The following is a 20,383-nucleotide window of genomic DNA, read 5'->3' as shown; positions in this document are numbered from 1 at the left end:
CATTATCTTCAACAAATTAAATTAAAATAGGAAAAATTAATTGAACGTTAAATTTCACATGGTCACCCTATTATATTCTCTCACCAATACTGTAGCAATGAGCGTTCATATATTGGACGGACTATACTTGACTAAACATATTGGTATGAAGATATTGATGAAATATGTCAATCAGATTACCACTAAACTAAATGTAAATGATTCTTGGATTTCGCAAGTACATTCTCGAAAAAAAATCCTGAGAAAATATTGCGTTTGATATATGCTCTGATCCTTCAAAATACGTTGATCTGTATTTTCTCAGATTTCATTCGGCCATAGGCACCAACACTAAAAAAATAAATCGAGACGATTTACCTTACGAAAATTGGACAAAACTTTAGAAATCACTATAAACTTTTATTCAAATATATGATGCTTTACAATTTTATTTTACATACAATCTTCAGTTCTATTGTATATTTGTATTTGTTCGTTCAACTTTAGATTTGCCATGTCTAAAGTAAAAAAAATATGATAAATTTAGTTGATTTTTATGCACTTTGTGGCATAAGCTGCTTTGAATTTAATTTAGATATTTAGAATATAATTTTCTTTAGTAAAAAGTTAGACAAGAAATAAGTTCCGGCATTTTTTTTATTTAAAAAAAGCCATGTATATTAATATTATAATACATATAAAATAATATAATTGTCAAGTTTGTTAAAAGTTAATCTCTCTAATGCTTCACTCAAGATTGATTATCTTTACACACGGAAATAATGGCGTCATCCATTCACTCTCCCCTAAAAATAAATTATTTACAATACGAGCCCTTCTTCTGGTGTTTGTCGAGTGTGTTGTAAAAACGTGTTATTTACGTGTCGTATGCCAAAACATTTTTTCTCCTCTTTAAACCAACTTTTTCGACTGGTTCATCCCGAGCCAACGTAAGCAGATCGAAAATAATCCAATATAAACAACCAAATCGAACATGTTCGAAACCACTGCTGTTTATGATGTATCAAAATAATGAATATTGACATCAATGTATAAAAAACCGTTTTCACGTAATAAATTTTCTCTTCAACTGTAAATTACGTATCGATAATGCACATCTATCATAATTAAGTTTAAATAATATTTTTTAACAATGATTGATTATACGAGAAATTTAAACGCGAGCTGAATAACAAGACAGGAACGACTGATTTATAACAGATGAATCGGGAATGTGGAGAAGAGCGGGCGTTCCCGACAAAAATGTTCGAATCAAAACGCTAACCAGGCTATATTTTAATACGTTTTAAAAAAAACTTGAACCGGTTCTTAGTGGGGTTAGTCAGACCCTTTAATCATAACCGGTGCTGGATTTCTCACCTCTGTTTTTCAATAGTTTTAATTGCAGCGTTCTCTAATACATATACTTGATCTGACCGTGTGACTAACAAAACTAAGCTTATCTGCAAGGTGATCTATTGGTACTACGAGGCCCTTTATGGTTGAGTTAATTTAAAAAATCAGGTCATGTATCTCTACATCGTCTTCATATACATTTTTGACAGTCTTTCATGGATTGGAGTTCTTCATACATTGACTTGATATAAACATTGTTTGATATTTTTTAATAAAACATGTATATTAATACAGTTCAACATCAAAAAGAGTAACGCTAATAAATCTTCTTCGTTTGCCACGCTAAACAATGTAACACCAACGATATCGAAAGTGGTGATTGCTCGACGTGATAGAAACGTTTGCCATGGCGTCAGATAACGGGATAGTCATGAAGGTTTACACATTTAAAACCGGTTAACCGGTTTTAACTGACCTCGAAAAATGTTTTAAATTTTGATTTAAAAAATAAATTTTAAATTATGTAAAATTCATTGCTTATTAATGTAGCATTCATTGTAAATAATTGCTTAAAGTGTATTCAAATCGAATTTTGGTCAATAGGAGGGCGCAAAAACAATTATCACTTCTCAGAAGTCAAAAATTCACGTCAAAAGCAATAAAATCGTGTCGGCGCCGTTGCAGTGGGAACGCTCGGTAACGAGCGTTCCCACTGCAACGGCGACGGCATGATTTTATTGCTTTTGACGTGGATTTTTGACTTCTGAGAAGAGATAATGGTTTTTGCGCCCTCCTATTGCCCAAAATTCAATTTGAATCCGAAAGTTGCGCCGTCTTGTTGGAGCCACGTGCCTACACTAACTTCGATTTCGTGCCAAAAATAATCATCGTTTTAAAAAAGATAAGGCCTAATGACGCCTCATGACCACAATGCGCATCTTTTTTTTCTTATAACATTTTCTCGGAAATGTGCCTCATTGAAGAAGATTTGATACTTTGAACACGTGTGATTATTGACAGCTGTCTGATTTACAATACTACCAACATAGGAAACTCAAATTGGATCATTCTGTATTATTCATACCATTTTGTCTAAAAAAAAATTGTTTTTTGACTAATATATTTTTACTGTTTTTATGCTATTTTTTTTATTAAAAATTTTACAATCTATATAATCATTTCCTCTATTAGGAAGATTAATTGAAAGCAATAATAAATTTTACAAATTTGGTTTGATTAAATGCGGCACATGTCTTGTGAAAGTAATTAACCGCCAGTAACCCACTGTGCGGCTAAACCGAATTCCGTTAAATCGATTTAGTTTTACTAGAATAATAATTATTATTATCATACACGCACAGTAGGTGCCGACAATTTGGAACGCCTTTTTATTTTGGTCTGCCGCCAAATGCCGGTTACTTAACCGATTATATAACCATTAATAACGTCCTAGTTTCGCGCACGTCCTAGTTGTAAATCCGTTGATAATCGTAGTAACGCCCCTATCTGCAAATACACTCGCTTCATGCTCCAGATTTATTTTTCATCCCATAGCCCAGTTTCGTCCCAGATAACCGACTGCTAAAACGGTTGCGGAAGGTCGCCACAAAGGGCAGACTCCGTGGCGGAGGAAGTAGATTGAATAGTTATATGGGTCAAACGGTAGTTCAATTATTACTCTCGAATGCAACGAGGAACGTTGTAAATAGAGTTGGGACAGCTCAGATAAGAACATTGCATGCGATAGGGTTACTATCTGGTAAAATGGCAATACTGCAAAACTTTCTCTTCGGCTCTTTAGAAAATCTCTCACGCCGCTATCTCGCTGTATTAGAAGATAAGAGAACAAGGCATACGCGATAAAGATAAAGAATGAGGAAAGTGTTGAATTGATAGAATATTACATAAGGCTCATAGTAAACGATACATTTTGGAGGTTGCTCAGTTTTGACCTATATAGAATATGACATTGTTCGTTTTCTCCCGTGGAAAGGCGCCGTGGTGCTCGGTGACGTCACTAAGGGAAGTTTCCGCCCCGTTTGTTTGTACGTTTTACCTAGAGGCCGTACTGTAATTCGCGGTAGGTACTTATTGATTGCCAGCGGCGCTACTGTCGACGATGCATGAATTGCCCACACGTAATAGCGATTGATCGGGTGGAACGGAAGATATCGGTCAATAGCTTTGTGGCATGACATATCAACTGTCAGGGGGATCAGCTGAGTCGGTCGCTCTCTGTAGAGCGACGCTTATTGCTTTTGTTCAAGATTGATGTGGATAAAACTACGTTTGACCTCCAAATTTGCGACCCAGACGTGATTGATCTGAGAATTTACCGTATGTTTACGACTTTAAATCCATTTAATACAGTTAATTAAATTTGAAATGTTATCGAAAATAATATAATTTAAATTATTTTTTAATCATAATAGAGAGTCGCGATTGCGTCCCTTATTCTTTACCATTGCGGCCAGGACGTCAGCGCTCAAGCATCTGGGATAATGTGCGCCACACATATTTTTCGTGTGCATTTTTAATTATAATAGTGTTGTACGTTATACGTAAATAAATTAATTAAAATATGTACAGATGTGAATAAAACTAGTTTTGTTTATAAAGGACATCATGACGCATTGGATAAGCCTGGCAACTTATGATGACCAGATTCGTATTAAATAAATAAATATAGATAGACCCCAAATGGTTCTCGGTTTCAATTCGTCTTCATAAACAGCTATACTCATTGGCTTTGAGCCGCAGACAAAATCCTAAACAATGTTTTATATACATACATATATTCCAATCCTTCCAAAATTCTTGAAATTGTTTATATACACTAGGCAAGTAACTGAGAGCATGCTATTTTCCTAACGTATGTTTATCACTGACCGGCGTATCAATTACATGATTAATCACGATTGCCCCTATGTTTATTTATTATCAGGGGTATTACAAAATATACATTTTATTAATTATGGCAATCAGCACATTGATTTTATTATGTTTACGTCTGTCATGCTTGAAAACCATTGTTCACGTAATTGAGTGGCTAAACATAGAATTAATTTCATGATTGCTTTTTCAATATATAATACTATCAAAACGTATAATTCATATTTACTGAAATTATGCTTACTATATAGATTATTATAAGTGTTCTGGCTTATTTGGGTTATACCCGCTACAAATTTTGTTATGGCCAAGCCGAGCGGAAACTCCCACTCGATCGTCCTTGTACTAGTGGCTTCCGTATTGCACGGACGCGGTTATAACTCTACGTATGATGTTACGTAGATGAAAAATACAAAAAACATAACCATCTTTATTTTTATTACTGCTTCAATGGCCTTCCTACTGGATTAAGGTTTCACGTATAAGATAAAAAGAAAAATCAATAAATATATTTCAATTGACTTATTCTACTATTCTTCCAAAATGGAGAAATATAAATTATTTCAACCTTAATCTTTATTTTAAAAACGCAATAAAAACGAAAAACTAAGGTTATTAGGTTTTGATTACATTAATAATGATTTATTATAAATGGAGAAATATGACAATTGTTCCAACTATATGAAAAATCGAATATTCGTTTATACTATAACGATTGAAATTTGAAAAATATCTTTGAATGAAACAATTCATTTCAATAATTTCAATACTTGAGCAACACAGGTTTTTTCTCAATATAACCGAGTGACTAGTGCCGCTCCAAAATCCACGGTCTTTATGCGCCTTTATTTTGTTTCCATGTGCAAAATAATAAGACGCTTCTTCTTAATAAAAAAAATGCTTTTATGCCTTCTAAAAACATTTGTAAATAGAATGTTTATCGGTTGTGTCTACTATGACGGAAATTCGCAGAAGTCGTTCGTTGAATGCAACAAAATGGGCCGTCTTTTTTATTGTTTAACACTTATCAAACGATCTTAAGCAAAAAGTATGTAATAATAAATTAGGCATTTTCTTTTTGACGCTCTTACTGATTCGTTATAAATATGCATAAGACAATGCTGCGTAAATTACTGATCAATGAGGGCGTCAAAAAGAAACGCTTAGCTTATTATTACATATTTTTGACCAGAGACGTCATTTCAGCTTTTTCAAATCACCAGAATTAAGATCAGCTGTGAACCCGAGTGACTAATGCCGCTCCAAAATCCATCGTCTTTATGCGCCTTTATTTTGTTTCCATGTGTAAAACAATAAGACGCTTCTTCTCAATAACAAAATGCTTTTATGCCTTCTAAAAACATTTGTAAATAGAATGTTTATCTGTTGTGTCTACTATGACGGAAATTCGCAGAAGTAGTTCGTTGAATGCAACAAAATTATTGTTTAACACTTATCAAACGTCCCTGAACAATAAGTATGTATGTAATAATAAATTAAGCATTTTCTTATTGACGCCCTTACTGATTTGTTATAAATATGCATAAGACAATGCTGCGCAAATTCAGTAAAATTGACGGAACATAATTTTATCGAATTTATTGTACATATATACAATAGCGAATAATGTTTGGAACGAATTTGATATACATAAAAATAGAATCTATGTTTATGTTTTGTGGTGATTTGCATATAAATTAAATAAATATAAATAAATTAACCGCGATTGAGTTATTGATGATTGAAGTAACATATATGCGTATTGAAACAACAAACATAATTTTTTTACAAAAATTTGTGACGCACATATTGTTCCGTTCAATGAACGAATTCTGCGAATTTCAGTCATAGTATACACCGCCGATAAACATTATATTTATAAATGTTTTTTATTAGCATATTTTTATTAAGAAGAAGCGTCTCATTGTTTAGCATTTCGAATCAAAATAATGGCGTATAAAAGACCATGGATTATGGAGCGGCACTAATCACTGGGGTATATTAAGTTTTTCTTTCAAATTTCATTCGAGATAGTATTAACGAATATTCGATTGATACATATTTTTTTATGTGTAATGGGTTCTCTATGTAGATGCAGATCTAAGAGCTTCCACAGTATGGTATCTCTAATGTATGACGAAGAAAACGGAGAACCTTAAATTTCCATCGGTAAATTAATATTTTCTGATAAGCAGTTTAGCATTAAAAAGGTAGCATATTTTTTGTTATTACTACCACTAATCGAATACGACCTTTCAGGTTCTCATGGACCGACGTCGGAATCCTTGCTCATGGTAATTGCGATCAATGAACTTTACCTAAAGGTCAACACTGACATTTTTCATGATCAAAGTTTAACTTTAAAATGCGAAACTCGCGACTTCCTTTTTCGCAGCTTTCGTTAAAATATAGATATGGATAGTCGCGCCTCGCAATTAATTTAGCGGCTTCCTTATTTATTTAACTATTTCTTACTATGATAAGATGTATTATTCATCTTTCTTTTAATAGAGCGTGTCATCTGATGTCTAATCTAATAGTATTCCATTTTAGTGATAGTGATATATTACATTTTGCTTAGGCAGTCGCTTTTCTCTATTTGTAAAATGTGTGGTGGTACCTTTAGACAGTTTTCGCTAAACGACACAAAGAATAAAATAACCTTTGTTAGAATTTCTGACTATGTATTCATAAATAATGCAGAAATGTCAGTGACCACACATGAATCACGCGCACAAAGAGCAGCGAGCGTTCTTATGCGAGGTGGTCCTTATTTAATTCAAGCACACCTCGAGAGCTCTGGAATTTCATTGCTTTACTTGAATTTCTCCTTGGTACATTTTTAAACACCCTGCTATAGCGCCAACTCCGTTCAATTATCCACACGAACGCACGTATCCCTCGCAAAAATGAAGAGTTCTCTCATCGCGCCGACGACGTGGAAATATTTATTAACTACCCAATTTATTGCTGGAGTGTTTCCACCGGCGTTGGGTTACATCTAATATAGTCTCATTCGTGTTTACTGCTCAAAATCGCAGAGATAGAATCGTTTGTCTAATGGTAGTTTCGGTTACTAAAACAACTCCGACATAAAACTCTTTATAGTGAGAGAACGTAGAGAAATCTACGCTCGGTCGCATATAAAAGTAAGCCTCTTTCAACTTTTCATATTTATGCGTCGTAAAACTCTACTAAAACTATTTTGTATTCTTACTCGTTGGAATATTTGTGAGGGGTATTCAATATATGGCTTATTGACAAATATTGCCTCTATTAGACACCATCTGTTTTTGATTAGTGTATGAAAATATATTACACAAGCTCGTGTGCATGCAAATTGGACTGCATCATAGAGTTATTACTTTTGCAGAGCCATGGGAATGCAGCTTCTGTCTCGTAAATTCCCATCGTTCCAGTTTAGCTTTGTTTTTTTTCCTATTTTATCACTCGCCCCAATTCCGCTGCAGTGCATTGTTTCGGTTTAATATGAAACGCTTTTATTATTCAGGCAATAATTGCAGAGTTGCATCCAACAAACAGTCGGCTATTTTCACACTCTCAGCTTGGAAATCTAATAAATCTGGCGCTTTTATGAGGCAAGCTTCCCGTGACGATAAATCGCTCTTCGCCATTGATTGAATCAGTGCTTCTTTTGAGTCATCTGTTACATAATCTAGACCAGGACTACCGAATACATCTGTTTGATGACACGCGAGGGTATCTCGAATGCATCGCCAAAAATAAATTTAACAGCTTCTACATAAAAAATGTGTATTTTAGTTTAGGAAGAAGTAGGAGGAGCTGATTCATTGCTTCTGTGCGATGGACACTGCCAGAAGATTGATCTTATTTTATATAAGGATAATGATTTGTGTCCCGGTGGCACGGATCCCCATTATGTGTCGGCACGCATTGTCGTGCTCATTTGTATTCAGCCAGAGATTAGGAAGCAGAACGCATCTTGAATACAAATGTTCAGTTACTATGATCCAATTATGATGTACAAAAATATGCGGCATCAGTTCTAATTTAGTTGACGTTGTTTGAATAGCGCTTTCCAACTCCTGCTTACTACTTAATTTTTTGAGAGAAACATATTAAATAACTCAAAATCAATACTATAGAAGTGACTCTCGTCCGGTGAGCATTTCAGCCAAGAATTTTCCGCTCCATTTATCAACTTCACAAGATAAACGCTTGACACGTTAGAATACACTAAAAATAACCAATAGCGTTGACTGATATACGCAGGGAAACACTACAGATACACTTCCTAAAAAATACAAAAATATAAACGTCCTTGGAGCTTGCACATATTGATTTTAATTAGTGTAATGACAGACATGAGCGAAGCGTAGCATGACATGACATGAGTCATTCACACATTTTCGGTCACGCCAGTTATAATGATTTACTTTGTGGCGCTTTCAGTAGTATCTCAAAATATAAATAAAAAGGATAATAATTTAAATATATCATGCACATGAAATTCCAACTGCATAGTATGCATCTGAAGAATCAAGTCGTCTACGAATTCCTATATATACATACTATATATTATACACTAGATTTCGTAGCTGTATCAGGGTCGACGTGAAGAGGGAAGCGCCTGTTTTTTCGACATTTTTCACCATGTGTGGTCCAGCGTCATTTTTAATTAAATAATTTAATGATCATTACATAAAATATTAAAAAAAAATATATATTTTATATTATATGATAAAAATTCTATTTATAATATAAAAAGTATTAAATTAATGTAAAAAAATATAAAATATATTTTTTTATTTAAATTTATATTTTTATAATTTCATAGAATTTAATTGATATTAATTCAATAAATTAGATTAATATTGATAAAAATAAATAAATATATATTTTTACAAGTCAACATATAATTTATCTGGCAGGTGCTAGTAATTAGTAATATATACATTTCCATACTTATCTGTAATTATTTACATGCTATGTATAAATGTTACTGTGAATATGTATTTTTAGTAAAGGTATTATATGATTCAACTTTTCAACAAGCAATATATTACATACACATATTTTGAGAAACACTGGTGATCGCACTCCCACGATAAAATAATCTGTGTTTATGATGACGCAGCGTGTGTATACGAGCGTGTTCTGGTAATCCCCACATATAAGTCTACTAAGTTTATATTATGATTATTGCACTATTATTAGTATTTTAAGTATTTAAAATTTAAATATTTTCAAAAGCTGGTGTTTAAAAATTACAATAAATTGTAGTGATAATTTGGAACATACGAAAACCTATTTTTAAAGTGAGTGGTAGTCCAATGGTGTGATTTTTACGGCCAGATAAACGTCGGAAGATATAGATAAACCCTTAAAAAAAGCTTTAACGTATTAGAACCAATCCTGTTATTGTTTAGCTCCGTTTCCGATGCTTCCCGGTCACAGTACTTTTTTTTAAATTACTCAAAAATTTATTGCACGGATACACCTTTTCCTATGCAGCAGAAATTTGCTGATTTTTTAGATGAAAATTCACAAAATACAAATTCCCAATTTAACTCGAGCATGACCGGGAAGGTGTTAATAATAAATTATAAATGTAGCGATGCCCATATTTATTTTAATTTCACTTAAATATGTATGTAGCTTGTGCAATTCTATAATTTCAAATCATAAATTTGAAAATAAAAGAAACTTAGAATTAAAATTATGAAATTATTTAATATATTAAAACTAAAAATATTAATAAAAAATTAAAACACCAGGTACCAGACCATCTTCAAAATATTCTAAAACGCATCATATTTTATGCAAAAGATATTTACATTATTTTAAATATAAAATGCCTAAAACATTTTCTCACGACATTATTTTGTGAACAATAAACTTTTTGTCTACTCCTCTGTCGCCCTCCATGGCTCCTCCATCGCCCATCAAATTTCCCTGGAGCCAACATTGCCCACCGAGATTCGCATCGCCCACTTTAAAAACCTATTCTTTAGTGAGTGTACAATCCAAGATTTTTGGGTGACCATTCGATAATTACAAAGGATATGTGAGTTCATGAGTATTTTATCTAGACGTGTATGTCATAAGCTTATAAAAAAAAGCGTTTTTATGTTGTTGTAGTTGATATGTAGTTGTAGTTGACATATTCTTGGGTGTTCCGAAATGACAATTCTACTATTTTTTGTTTAGCCCAAAAATTTAAAATGTCATTGTTTGAAGCCCCACGTGTACTTACAAATTTCTATGGCGTATGTAATTAATTAATAAAAGTCAATATAAAGGTATCAATAATAAATATGGTGGATAAGTTACTTTTAATGAAGTTTTATTTATGAAATATTGAAAAATTTCGCACTGCGCGGTTTCGGAATATTATTTAAATAATAAATTTATAAAACAGCAGTTTTTGTTGGATTTTTTCTATATTTAATTGATTTCAAAATGGAATACAATTCAATGTCTATTTTACTTATCCATCAAACGAATATTATTAAAATATCACATCTTCGACTATATCAACATCTTAATTTTGATCGAAAGTGAAACTGACACGTGTTATTTAGGCATATGTAAATTACTAAATGTTTTGCAACACATTCAATAAACTGGGACTTGGTATTTCTAACACATAAAAGACCGGTTAGAAAAAATTGAGTTACCTAGATTTTTAATAAGCCATAGAGAACGTGATTAATGTGTTTTAATTTAATATAAAAAATATCGATTATATAAATATTTTTATGAGAGAACTTCTCAATCTTGTGTGTAATACATTTTTTATTGTATATTTCGCAAGTGCATCATTGAACCGGTTCATATCTAACACTAGACGCGAAAGGGCAGTAACCCTAAGAATAACCGGTTAGGTTCACCCTTTTTTATGGGGTGTGTTTATTATGATTTTTATGGAGGCGGGCCTTAATTAATTGAAATGACGATATAAAAAATAGCGTTTAATTATTTATATAGGCATTAAAAAAAATGATTGAGATATCTCACTTGACACATATTTACTCATTGCTCAATTAACCAAATAGTTAAAAGGTTATATCTGACACATTAGTTTTATTATCATTTTTTTGTTACAGAATGTGGTGGACTATCACTGGCAACTTTGGCAACATTTTACCCATCGATTGGACTAAATCGTTCTCGAGGAAGATGCACATGCCTGCGCTGAACCTCGGAGAAAGAAAGGTAGATATTTTATTTATAAATTTATGTAATGGTGTATTTAATGTTTTTTTTTTGTTAATAGGGAGGTCAAACTCCTGAGGACGATTTGCTCAGTTCAGAAGACGAAGCTGTGGCTAGTGATCTAGACATGCACGCCTTAATACTTGGAGGTCTGCATCAAGATCATGAATGTCCAGTGAAAACGGCCGATGAAGTGATTCAAGAAATCGACGATATGATGCAAGAATCGTCTCCGGGGTCCGAAGAGGAGACTATCGAACACAACGAAGCTATCGAAAAGGGCAAAGAGGTTTTAAATTCACCTCTATATGAAGACAGTGAGTGTTTTTCGTATGTAAAATGAACATTATTATTATTACAATGTGTGATTTGATTATATGTTTATTAATTATAGAATTGAAGACGTTATCACTGTCACAGTTGAACGAACTGTATTTGGAATTGGAAGTTCTCATCAGAGAATTTTCGGAGACGTTGATTTCAGAATTGGCTCTGAGGGATGAACTGGAATATGAGAAGGAGCAAAAAAATACGTTCATCTCGCTGCTGCTGGCCGTTCAGAATAAGAGGCGACAGTATCACGTCGAGAAGAAGCGCACATCTAAAAACGGCAATGGCAATTCGGTGAAGATGTCTCCCGGTTCCGGTAGCGAACCAAAGTATCTCACTACCGTAATACCATATCATTTGGACAGTGGACCACCGGACAATCAATCTCTGCAAGTTTTAATTAAAAGTAAGTCGATTGAATAAATCTTGCGTATTGTGATATAATCGGTTAATAATGCCTTTTTATTTGTTTCAGTTTTAAAAGCAATAAACGAAGATAGTCCTACTGTTCCTACGCTTCTCACAGACTATATACTTAAAGTTCTATGTCCCACATAAGCTGACGGATGAATTACGTGTACCAAGCACCTATCACATAATTTCACCTTTTTCACATTAGAATACTCTGTCACCGTATTATGGTAAAAATCATTAGTATGACGGTATTTAATATTTAGATGGTGAGGTTGCTCAAAATAAAATTTTAATGGTGACATGAGCGCAAATTAAAACCGAGGCAGAAGTGCTGCTCTAGAAATGAAATATTTTTATATATTACATACTAATTAAGCTCATATCTAATCTTTCAAAACATGCTAAATGGCTTGTTTTTTTAAAAAAGATAAAAGGCGATCAATCTAATTTATTAATCTTGATCTGATTAATGATTGCTGCACTTTTCATGTACATACAATATCAATGGAATTGTAACGTCGGATTTAGTCCGACACATTGAATCTAAGATAATGCTTAATTATGTAACGTTTGATTAACCCTCACCATCCCTCGTTTACTTTAAATAAATATTTAATATTCAATATAACTAATAAGCGCTTGCAAATTATTATTGTATATTTCTATTATATAATTTTATTTATTGTTGAATTATGTTTTTAATATGTATCGTATTAATTTAGGTTACGCGACGTGTAAATTTATATTGTACATTCATTTTTAATCTATAAGTTTTTTACGTCAATCTTTATCCTAAATTTGATTAATTTATATATAGCGAATGTGATTTTATTTAATACTCGACGCGTTTAGAGAATTCAAGAGGGGGCATCAATCGGAGGCGTGTAAATGGACGTTATTATTTTTTTATCGCAGCCAATGTCTGCTTGTTACGTGATGTGATATGTATATTTTTAATGCTATAGCGAGTGATTGTGGTGTATATTGATGCATTTATGTTTACGTTAAATTGTGATGAATTGCGATAAGTGGCATGTGTAAAACATTCAATGTCTATCTAGTCTTATGTGTATTTCTAAAAAGATGATGTAAACGTAATTTATTTTGTAAGTAAGCAACGATTCGTCAAAAACCTTCTCGATCCTCTTTTTAGTTTGCCTACTGTGCAATATATTCTATATAAAATATATATACATATGTATCGACATTTAAATATTAGTGCTATTTATAAAAATAAACATTTAGAACTAGCCTAATGTCAGTACGTATATATAAAATAGAATTATTCCATTTATAACATAGTGAAGAAGAATTCAACTGAACTCAAATATGATGAAAAAAATGTTTAAAATAAACACACAATTGGTGTTAAATTAAATTAGATAATAATAAATTATTATATTGTGCCATTTGTCTGTATTTAAGTTGTGGTTCATTTTCTTTTCTTGTGCATTTCATGCATTTACATCGACGAATACAACATTGAAAATTTAAACAGAGCTGAAGCGCTGTTATGGCTGACTATATCATAAGGTTAATCTGAATTTTAAAACACAAAGATGTGTATGTATAAACATATTGTGTAAATGCTACAAATTTGTAAAAATAAAGTTGCTTCTCTGAATACGATATTGTTTTACTTATAAGCTTAAAATACATAGAATTTTTTCCTATTAAATAAAATAATTTATTAAACTCTGATATATATGTATATATATATATATATATATATATATATATATATATATATATATATATATATATATATATATATTAACTATAGTAATGAATGTAAATTACAAGTAATAGGAAAAACCCTCATTAAATTTTCCCCTGATTTCCTTAATAAATACAACTTATCTATCATATGAATATATGATTGACCAAATTTTCATAATATAAAAGTGATTAATAAATAATTAGATTAAAATAAAGAGTATTATGTAATTAATTACACGTCGGTGCTGGTCCTGCGCACCATCCACTCACTCATTTACATAAATAACATGTAACTTGAAATTTTAAATAAAATACTATTACTGCAGCTCAATCTGTGTCTTATTGCCACCCGTCGCCAAAATTCCTCTGTGCTCCTATAGATACCGTATTATGTGCCTTTAAAGGCGATAGTAATTGATTTTGAATATTTCAAGCGATTACTCCACCATTGCCTCCGAGATTTGTATTTAATTTTTTAATATATTATAATACGTTAGGCAGCTTCCATAAATGATGTCACAGGTTTAGTGGTACAGGTCAGTGGAATATGATAGGAAGTGCAACTACTTTTTCCTTTACTACCGGCACTAGGGCCTTATGAGTCCAACCCTTATGGGCGGGCACCCAGCTTGTGACGGCCGGAAGAGCGGGATCTACCCCCCGTAGTACTATATATTTTATTGGAGTTTCATTAGTATTTCTCCCGAGCACACGGGAAACGTGCTCTCGTTAGCTGGCCTGCATTTCTTTGCTCTGCATGAATTGCGTATCGTCTTTGTCACAACACCACCCCCTGATCTTCGGGAGGTGTATGTATATGTTGCCTCAGTCGCAGCGTTGGCGCTCGGTTCCTCTCAGGGGCAAACCCTTTGGCCCTGCTTGCGTTACTCTGCTATGCTTTGTTCGTCATAAGTAGTGCCTCGCGCCCTACCTCGTACGACTAGTGGAATATGACAGTGTAAAGCACACAGGAGTTTGGGTTAAATCTTGTGACATAGAGAGGAGGGATAATAAAATTGCGACATCATTTATGGAAGCCGCCATACCCTGAATTCATAGAGGGCAAAACAGGAGATAAATGCGTCATATAATCGATAGAATACGGTATCCGTTGACGTTGGATTCGCATACCATGTGTTTTTGCGAACACCACATTACAGCAAATCAAATAGGTTACGAAAACTGACTTTTACGCAGACTCCGGCAGTATCTGTGCTTCATTGCAGCCCTTCACCATCCGTCACGAAGCTTCAAACGACTTTTATTCTCTAATCATCTTATAATCACCGTGACACTAATTGATGCTTTATTCGTGGAAACTATTTGCCCGTAATACAGCAAGCGGAACATTTAAAAACATATATATTCTTACATATGAAAGTAATTTAAAAAAGTATTTTTAATAATCTCAATATTTTACAATATTTTGCTTTAATAATAAAATATTTTACGGTCAAAAATAATATTTACACATAATATGAATTAATATTTCAAGCTAATATTAATTTAATTATTTTTTAAATTAAATATATTACACACTTTAATTATTTTGACAGCTCATAACATGGCCGTTATGTTAGGACCAAAAATCATAATAAAAAATAATATTGATATTTCGTTATCTGTCAATGAAACAATCTTATAGATATCGCATCAAATATGACGCAAACATCCCACAAATACGAAGGATTTTACAACAAAACCGCAATTTCCTTCTCATTGTTCTCTAAAACATTAATAAACAACGATTGCCGCATAAGGGACATAAAAATAGTATGTCAGCTTTATAATTGAATTATAAAGCTGACATTACCTCATTTACACTTGCAGTGGTCGCAATTTTTTAAACTATAAAATCATGGATACTATTAAAATTGTTGTAGTTTTAGTTATGATATTGACATACGCTCTCTGTGATGAAAACAGAGGAGTCAACGGAGGAATGAATTGTGCTGGTAATATTTCGTTTGATTCTGTGTTTGATGTGTTTATAAATCGTTAAATGATAAATAATTGAATTTCAGTTTGCACAGTCGTTACTGGAATTGTTCAACAATATGCATATTTAAAAGGCATTTCAATATTCAACGCAGCGAAAAAGATGTGTAAAAAAGTTCCAATCAAATATCAACACATTTGTTATGAAAGTGTTATTAAGTTGGAGCCGTTGCTGATAAACGAGTCAGTTGTTTTCTTAATATACATATTTTATTAGATTGATTTTAAATAATACTGATGTTAATTTCAGGAACTTTTTAAACTTATTTACTCCAGATGCGTTTTGTTACACAATAGATTCGTGCCATATCGATCCTGGAGAGAAGTTTTGTCATCTATTTCCAAAACCTCATACGTTCTACGAAACGTATACTGAACTAAAAGTGAGTTTTTAAATCTTTTTTTGTATTAAATGTTATTTTTTATTAAAATCACAATTTTTAGCACCTAATTATAAAATACAACACACACTCGATTCTTCAAAATATTTATAAAGCACAAGGATATGATAAAGTTGAGTCAATCTTTAAAAATCTGAATATCGAATATCCAAAACATGAACAATCAATATCACTGCATGTAGATTTTTGTCAAATGCCTATTTTGAAATCAATTTGCGATGTATTTTTGGGAACATTTGGAAGATTAACGCCAGCAGTTGATCTAGATGAGGATGGATTTAGTATACTTAGAGTTGCAAGGTAAAAATACATTAATATATTAAATATAATCATAATATTTTAGTTATTAAATTTATTAGAGGTTCAGACTGGAGAGGTAAAGATTGCAGTGACATAGATCCTTTCATATATCCTGGTGCCCAAACGCAAAACTTTGACAGCAAATTTGATGGTAATTTTATATCCCAAACAATTTATCATTAATAATTTCATTTGAAATATTTTTTTCAGCAAACTGTAATGGCATTTGGGGCACAGATTCTAAAACAGGAAGGCCGTGGGAAGAACTTTTATGCACTGGAACTAAATCTAAAGGATTAATATATCTCGGTGATTCAATCGGCGCACATTTCCATTTTCCAGAATCTTGGATGAATCCAAATATTCCAAATTATGTAATATTTCTTACTATCCATCTAAATATATCCCTTTTCAGTTAGTATTTATTAATATAATTTTTTTAGAGTAATATTACAACTATAGTGGAATCGATTTTAGATGAATTAGATTGGCCCGAACTTGGATTTGCCACTGGTTTTATGAACTCTTCATTTCCTGATTTAATAAACGTATGTTTTACTTAATTTTCTATACCACTTTTTACTAAATATTATATTAAATTGATTAAAGGGTTCAGTCGATTCAATTTATTTACGATTCCGTTCCAACAATCTTTGCTCTCATCGTGATTATCAAAACGGTGCTAAAAATGCTGCCATGTCTTGGCACGGAATGGACGAAGCCAAAGCAATTTCAAAAAAGCCCTCAGATAAACCAGCACTACTTATCTACGCAATGATGGGAAACGACGTTTGCAATCGGTACTTTATTATAATTATTAATAATTTTATCAATTGTAATATTTCATTAATAAATGTTTATTTTAGATTTCGAGATACTGTAGGAAATATGACTACACCTAATCAATTCAAAAAGTTTGTCTTTGAGACATTAGAAATCCTAGATAAAAAATTACCGATGAATAGTCAGGTAGTTTTAGTTTCATTATTTGATGCTTCGTTTATTTATCCATCAATGGCTGAAAGAATTCATCCTTTAGGTATAAAAAAACATTATTTAATACAATTAATAATACATTTTATTTATATTAGTATATTTTTATACTTGATAGGTTCTGTTTTAAATAATATTAAATATAAAGACTTGTACAATTGGTTTTCTTGTATGCAAATTGGTCCGTGCGAAGGATGGATGACTCCTAATGTAACACTACAAAAAATAACTTCTATGGTTGTATAATTAGTTCAATGATTATGCTAAAATAATAATTTTTTTTATTAATATTATTATTATTAAATTTAGCGAGCAATTCAACTTTCCAAAGTATTGCAAAATATTGCAACAACATCGAATTATAAATCACTTAAAATTCACTATTTGCAAAATCCATTTAACGAAGCTATCAACAAATGGGTTAAGAGTGGTCGACAGATTTACGAATTGATTGATCCAATTGATAGCACTCATCCAAATCAGGTTTTTATTTTTATTTTTAAATATTTGGTTGTGTCTTGATAAAAAAAAAATTTTTCTTTCAGATAGCTCAACCTATTTTCGCAGAAGCTTTGTGGGAATCTTTGAAAAGCATTGGAGTAATCGGAGCTGTGAATCCAAATAACGAGAAGATCATGAGACTCTTTGGCGATCAAGGAGGTCATTGATAAATTTTGACTCAAAAATGCAAATATGCCAAATATATAAATATTAATATTAACAAAATTCGTTTTATGTATTATTGCTTATTTTTAAGAAGCTTGGACAATAAGAGATAAGACAATTTGAGAGTCAATTGCTTTAATGTTTATTTCCATCTCTGTATCATCCCTTTGTGAAAGTTTATTTTAATGTGGTTGTCCGATAATTACAAAGGATAGTTCAAGCAATGTTTAAACTTTTTTCGAAGCTTACGATGAAAATGGATTAAAGAGTTTGTGTTAAATTCTGGCTTTTAAAAGTTGCGCATATCCGAGTAATCTAAAATAACAATTTCTGATGAGGACAGTTTAAACAAGCAATATATAAAATTGTTTGTGTTTTACTGTTGGACAGAATAGGTGCGAGTGAGCATTGGTCAAAACAATAAAAACTTTATGAATAACTCTGCAATGAATCTTTTTTTGAAAATGTACCTTATATAAAGGCACAAATAATTAATTCGTTATATGGAACAAAGTATATAATAAATTTGAATATATCCAGTGAGCGAGGATGCGCCCTAGCCCTTTCTGGAGCCCTACACGCGCCCCCCAAAAGCGCCACCGCACCATACGTCAGGGCTACAGAACCTTTATGCTGCCAACATTTAATTATTTTTACATTTTTTTTAAACCAGCTCCACCAACCTCACCAAGTGTAGAGCAGCAACGCTGGGGCCCCCTCTTCTCTTCCATGTTGAATTTCGCAATTTTAAGTTGCTAGGGGAGAATGTGTAGGGGGCTATTTATATGTATTTATTCAGGTTTATTATCGCCAGAACTTGGCGGCACTCTGGTAACACTGGCGTGCCGCCAAGACGAACTAACTGGAAACTTGAGGCGTGCTCGCGCGCGGTTGCGGTCCCACGCCCCGTATATTTATAAATAACATGTAACTGTAATTTCAAATCGTTCAATAACAAGTACTACTGCAACTGCTCAATCTATGTTTAATTGCCACCTGTCACCTCTCCCGTCACCAAAATATCATACGTACATTATTCGGATGTTCTGTGTTCTCATTACACTCCGATGAATATAACATATTTGATATGAATCATAAATAATTAAAATTTGTAATTACTGCTTTTATAATATATAATAATTTCAAATGTAAACCTAAAAAGTACTTATTTTGTAATTATAATAATCTTCGTCTGATTCCGATTCAAACATTTCAATCACGTCTTCGTTATCCGAGAGGAATTCTACACCTTGAAATTCCAGATCCGATTTATTGGAATCATATCTTTCGGCCATCGTTATAAATATTATTTAAACTAAAGTTAGTTTATATTAAAATTATTTAACGAAGTAAAAATATTAAATATAGTTGTTAAGTCGAAAAATAATGAAGATACCGAGGAATATTCTGGGCTTCGACTTTAATCTATCAAATACGTCGTCTGCTGCGTGCGTTAGAGCGTGAGGTAACTATTTCTCTGTCACACGCACTTGTGCATCTCGCTCGCACACGTACAAGCGAATCCGTGCGAGAGAAAAGGGGGATATACTCGCCCATTTCTCTCTTGCGAAATTCTCTGACATAGCGGTATAGCATGGCGCGTGAAATTTAACTTTCACGATATACTGTATTTAACAATAAAATCATATATCCTTCAGTATTTTGTTATTATTAATATTGCTATTACTATTATTATCTTTACTACTACTATTATCAGGGCGGGCTCTAAGCATCGCAACCGATTAACTGGCGTAGAGCTCCGTGCTTAAAATAAAAATGTAATTAATATTATTTTTTCACAGAATGTGAAATTACAATTCATACAATAATATTTCATTCTCCTAAGAAACACAAAATTAAAATTATGCGAATTCTGGGGTCGGTTTTGCCGTCTCAGACTTTGCGCATCTGTGTAAAATTCGTATCAAAACTCTTTTTGTAAAAGAAACAAGGGGCAAAACAACTTAAATGTGTAGTTTCTATAAATAAAAAAATATTTTAGAAGATGTATATTTTTAATGGCTAACCGGCGTAATTTACCCTGGTTAGCCGATAATAGTTTTACACGGATTAAAAGCAATGTTCGGTGTTACCCTAAAATTATAAAGTATATATAAAATTTAAAATAGTGTCTT

At 32.3% G+C, this 20,383-nt stretch overlaps 2 protein-coding genes across 4 annotated transcripts in view; both read left to right on the top strand.

Moving 5' to 3' along the window:
* Positions 1–13,797, top strand: part of Unc-76 (fasciculation and elongation protein Unc-76) — a 45,608-nt gene extending 31,811 nt beyond the window's left edge. For both annotated transcript variants that reach the window (XM_088206163.1, XM_088206164.1), the window contains exons 2-5: positions 11,319–11,427; positions 11,489–11,744; positions 11,822–12,163; positions 12,233–13,797. In XM_088206163.1, the coding sequence (XP_088062289.1) occupies positions 11,319–11,427; positions 11,489–11,744; positions 11,822–12,163; positions 12,233–12,315 (790 nt within the window). In that variant the 3' untranslated portion in view covers positions 12,316–13,797. The remainder of the gene's footprint in view (positions 1–11,318; positions 11,428–11,488; positions 11,745–11,821; positions 12,164–12,232) is intronic.
* Positions 13,798–15,469: 1,672 nt separating this feature from the next.
* Positions 15,470–18,378, top strand: LOC148238164 (acyloxyacyl hydrolase-like). Of its 2 annotated transcripts, none has more exons than XM_088205840.1 (12): positions 15,470–15,845; positions 15,915–16,071; positions 16,139–16,271; positions 16,333–16,589; positions 16,649–16,740; positions 16,800–16,963; positions 17,033–17,137; positions 17,199–17,389; positions 17,456–17,628; positions 17,701–17,819; positions 17,892–18,065; positions 18,128–18,378. In XM_088205840.1, the coding sequence occupies exons 1-12, from the start codon at positions 15,749–15,751 to the stop codon at positions 18,248–18,250; spliced, it is 1,785 nt and encodes a 594-aa protein (XP_088061966.1). In that variant the 5' UTR covers positions 15,470–15,748; the 3' UTR covers positions 18,251–18,378. The 2 variants fall into 2 exon arrangements, with proteins under 2 accessions (XP_088061966.1, XP_088061967.1); XM_088205841.1 differs by having other exon boundaries at positions 15,482–15,845; positions 16,633–16,740.
* The last annotated feature ends 2,005 nt before the right edge of the window (positions 18,379–20,383 follow it).

This window comes from Plectrocnemia conspersa, unplaced genomic scaffold, assembly GCF_051122295.1.
Source record: "Plectrocnemia conspersa isolate PC_06_02 unplaced genomic scaffold, ASM5112229v1 ptg000002l, whole genome shotgun sequence".
NCBI classification, from domain to species: domain Eukaryota; kingdom Metazoa; phylum Arthropoda; class Insecta; order Trichoptera; family Polycentropodidae; genus Plectrocnemia; species Plectrocnemia conspersa.
This window is presented reverse-complemented; position numbering and strand designations above follow the sequence as displayed.

What these genes read in the sequence shown, in the direction of transcription:
- LOC148238164 (XM_088205840.1), top strand. Translation starts at nt 15,749, where the DNA reads ATGGATACTATTAAAATTGTTGTAGTTTTAGTTATGATATTGACATAC. An exon ending in AGTATACTTAGAGTTGCAAG is followed by an intron (nt 16,590 to 16,648) that starts GTAAAAATACAT and finishes TAAATTTATTAG; the next exon opens with AGGTTCAGACTGGAGAGGTA. An exon ending in CTTTGACAGCAAATTTGATG is followed by an intron (nt 16,741 to 16,799) that starts GTAATTTTATAT and finishes TATTTTTTTCAG; the next exon opens with CAAACTGTAATGGCATTTGG.